Below are 3960 nucleotides of genomic sequence, written 5' to 3'. Positions count from 1 at the left end.
AAAGATCAAGTCAAATTACAAATAAGCTAAGAAGCAACATTTAAATAAATAAAATTCATGCAGGACTTGAACACATAGTACTCTCATAACAGAAGTTACAATTTCAACAAGTTAAAAAAATAAAATTCATACGTATGACCTGAACACTAGTACACTCAAAAGTTACAATTTTAAGTTAAAATTAAAAATTGAGCAGGAATAACACTTAGCAGTAAAAGGTACGTAAAGACAATAGTGAATTCTGAAAGAAAATATAAATTAATACACCACACAGCCACAATTTTATAGAAATATAAAAAGTAAAATTTACCATATATATGATAACAAAGATAAATACACTCTTTTTACCCAAGTCAACAAAATACATTTGAGAATATCACACTTCACACTTTAGTAGTGTGAAACTCATAAAAGCAGTTTCTGTGTTGTAAAACACACAACATAACATTGCATTCAGAACATTTTGCAAATGTGAAGCCATCTCGGCCAAGAACTCTGCACATGCTGCAGCGCCCCTTTTTTCTCTCAAAGACAATTAAATGGTTCTTGCCATTTAATCTGTGCGTATCAGAGGGTAATCTTTTCATCTTGCTCTTTTCCATGTGGACTTGGACTTCCTCTGTCCTGGATGATTCTTCAGCTGTAGTCCTACCTACTTTTTTGGGGGGGCTCACCAGTGCCTGAACAATTTGCAATCTAAATAGCTTTGATGGAAGCTCTTGACTGTCAGAGTCCTCATCATCACAATCTTCTTCTCCTTCTTCTTCTCTTAAATCAGCTCGATGAAGGAGAAAGGCATTTACCAGAGACAGGTCAATAAGGAATGACATCATAGTAAATGGCCATCGTTTAGCCCGACCTGGCAGTTTATATAGATGCATCAGCATGTCAAATAGATCCACCCCTCCCATGTACTTGTTGTAGTTACGCACAAGTTTGGGACAGGGAACAGTTATCTTTTTCTTCGCATTCTTGTCCCACCTCAAAACTTCTACTTGTGGATCTCGACCAGCCCAGGACCCAGCAATTTTTACCACTTTATTGTCAACCCATTTCACAACAGCAACTTGACCATCCATAGTACTCTGAACAACAGATGTTCCTCTACCTTGCTTCGTGAGATCTTTGTCATTGGGCAGAGGGCATCCTTTTGTTCGATTCAGCCGTATTGTACCAATTGACACCAAACCAAGTCGATCCTTAAGCCCACATATCAAAGGAATACTAGTAAAATAGTTATCAAAACAAACACCACTTATTCTTGGTTTCTGAATTTTTTTACACAGATGATAAACAACATTTCCACCAACACCGAGATCCTCATGCACTTCAACACCTTCCAGCTCAAATGTTTTACTACCGCAGTACACAAGAAAATCATACACAATACCAGAACTGCTTGTGAGCATAAAAGCTTTGAATCCCCACTTGTGGGGTTTACCCTTGATGTACTGCCGAAGCGGTCCTGCCTTTGTTCCTTTGTAGGGGCTCATCGACTCATCAATGCTGAAGCATGTTGTGTTTTGTGGCAGCGCATTGCACTTTGCTCTCACATGATTAAGTAGTGGCCGTACTTTCAGTAGAGGGTCCACATTATCTTGAGGTATAGCGGAGTTGTCAACAAGATGGAGACGAGCTCGAAGAAGTTTAAATCGTAACATTGTCATAGCTTCTGCTACAAATGGGACTCGTGTAATACCAGACCAGTAATCAGTATAGGAAGGTAAGCTACAAATTCCCATAAATATCCAGATTCCTAAAAACACTTTCAGTTCTTGAAGAGTAAGTTGAAGTTGTTCTCCTTCATTTCTTTGATTGCTATAATTGTTTGTTTCATCCACTATTACTTGCAGTATATCATCAGAGATGAAAGCATTGAAATAATCAATGGGAAATTTCAGGGGTAGACTTTCATGTGGAACTTCACCCAATATAGCCTCTGGTATGTCTGTCTGATTCCATATGAAATCAGGATCTTCTACATCATGTTGCTTTTGTGGCCTTTTTTTTGATGTAGCAGTAACAATGTCTTCAGTCTCTGAGTACTCAGATAAATCTCCATCCAAAGAGGAAACATCACTCTCTAGAGCATTCAATGAATCCTGGCAATAATGGAGAGGTAAGTTAAAAAATTGGTATGTTATATGAAATCTGATAAAATATATTCTGATTGTAAGTATAATGTAATGCAAACCTGATTCTGGATGTATGTGTTTTTCTTTTCTTTTCTTCCTTTTTTCACCTTTCTTTTTCTTAGAGCTTTCTTCTTGTGTTGTCTTGTTACACTTTCCTTTCTGTTTACTAAATTGCTTGTCTTCTTAGTAGCTATTACTTTTGCACTGGTGTTCTGCTTGGGGCTCTGTTGTGATTCGCTTTCATTACTTTGACCAGAAAATGGAGGTGCCATAGGAGTGCTATTTCCTTTTTTTTTTTTTGAGTTGGCAGGCACATCAGGAACATACTCTTCATCAGATTCAGCCATACGACTGATGCTTTCAGTATCTTCCTCTGAGCTAAATGTTTCCTGTAAGAGAAATGTAAATAATTCAGATGACATACTCAAGGAGAAATAGATGTAACAATCTAAATTATAAATAGTAAGAATTCTTAGTACCTCAACAGCTTTCTTGTTTGCAGTCGTTGATTTCCTCAAATTTAAAGTGCCTTGTTTATGCATAGTTAGAGGCTCAGCTAGACCATTGTCACTGTTCTCCTTTGATTGATTATCAGTGTTTGTCAAAGAGTGGGCTGCAAATAAATTATAAGGATTATTACAAGAAATATTTTTAAAAAACTAGATAGAGGAGTTACTAATTTGATAAAGTAAGTAAAGTACCTTCTGGAAAAAGTTTGGTCTTACTGGTTTTCTTGAGTTGGCTTGCGGGACTTGCTACTGGTGTAGAAAATGATTTTGGAGAAAATGTGTCATATAACTGAACACTATTTGGAAGTAAAGAAGAATCTACAGTAAAAATAAAAGAAAATAAGCAATGAGGAAACAATTAACTCCAAAGCATACCTTCTGTTTAAGTAAGTATAGTTAAAGACATACTATTTGCTTTTTTTGATGTACCAGATGGAAAGTACCCATGGGGTGATGAACTCTGTCTCTTCCCGCAATCATTTCTGTTCCCAAAATAGTGACAATATCCAGATGTTTTTGATCTCGGTTCACAGTTTTCTTTGTCTTTGAGTTGACTCTGAAAATAAAAATACAGAGACATTGACACTATGTGAAGACCATCCAAAATGATAATCTATTGCGGGTCCAATAACTTGATTTCATTCATAGCTTACAATATTACTAATAGAGCTAGAACAAGTTTCCTGTGGCACACTTGTTTGCTCATCAACAGTGGGGATTAAATTACCAACTTCAATCAAAGGTTCAGCTGATTTCTTAGGTGAGGGCTTATTATTGGATTCGTTAGATAAGGCTACTTCACGAATTTTGTCAGTTGCAAGGCAACTGATCCTACCAAGAGCTGCTAAAAAGGAAATAATTTTAATCTGAGCACTTAAGCAAATAGACATGAGTGGGTACTAAAAATATTGGTTAGTTCACTTTACCTGGTGAGACATCTGTTTTGTTTACTCTTGCATTGGCTGTCTTTGCCAATTTGGTCGTTTCCAACTCATTTGATTTACTAGACTTATTGGTATTTACTTTTGCTTTCAGACTAGAAAGTAATTCACTATCTAAATTCTTAACTGGACAAGAAACTACAGAAAAAAGAATAAAACAAGAAATTAGCAAAAAATTTGACCCGTGAAAATAGCGCTACATATAATATGTAGTAACAACAATTTACCAGGTAGAGTCAAGGCTGGAAAAGGACAGGTTTCTGTTGAATGACTACCATTAAATACATAAGCTGCAACAAAACCAAAAGGTGTTGAATTGAGCCACATAAAAATAAACAAGACATTGGCATGGAAATTATTGGATAATTTTATTTA

The 3960-nt window shown here is 36.1% G+C and overlaps 1 protein-coding gene across 2 annotated transcripts; it reads right to left on the bottom strand.

Annotated features, from left to right (window-relative positions):
* Window positions 1-6: 6 nt before the first annotated feature.
* LOC113209302 (piggyBac transposable element-derived protein 3-like) lies at window positions 7-3534 on the bottom strand. Of its 2 annotated transcripts, XM_052274570.1 has the most exons (6): window positions 3298-3534; window positions 3053-3200; window positions 2837-2962; window positions 2615-2748; window positions 2195-2524; window positions 7-2102 (listed from the first exon to the last, which is right to left on the bottom strand). In XM_052274570.1, exons 1-6 carry the CDS (start codon window positions 3532-3534, stop codon window positions 384-386), a joined length of 2694 nt encoding a protein of 897 aa, XP_052130530.1. In that variant the 3' UTR covers window positions 7-383. The 2 variants fall into 2 exon arrangements, with proteins under 2 accessions (XP_052130530.1, XP_052130529.1); XM_052274569.1 differs by having other exon boundaries at window positions 2195-2748.
* Window positions 3535-3960: the final 426 nt, after the last annotated feature.

This window comes from Frankliniella occidentalis, unplaced genomic scaffold (genome assembly GCF_000697945.3).
Source record: "Frankliniella occidentalis isolate FOCC.00 unplaced genomic scaffold, Focc_3.1 Scaffold410, whole genome shotgun sequence".
NCBI classification, from domain to species: domain Eukaryota; kingdom Metazoa; phylum Arthropoda; class Insecta; order Thysanoptera; family Thripidae; genus Frankliniella; species Frankliniella occidentalis.
This window is presented reverse-complemented; position numbering and strand designations above follow the sequence as displayed.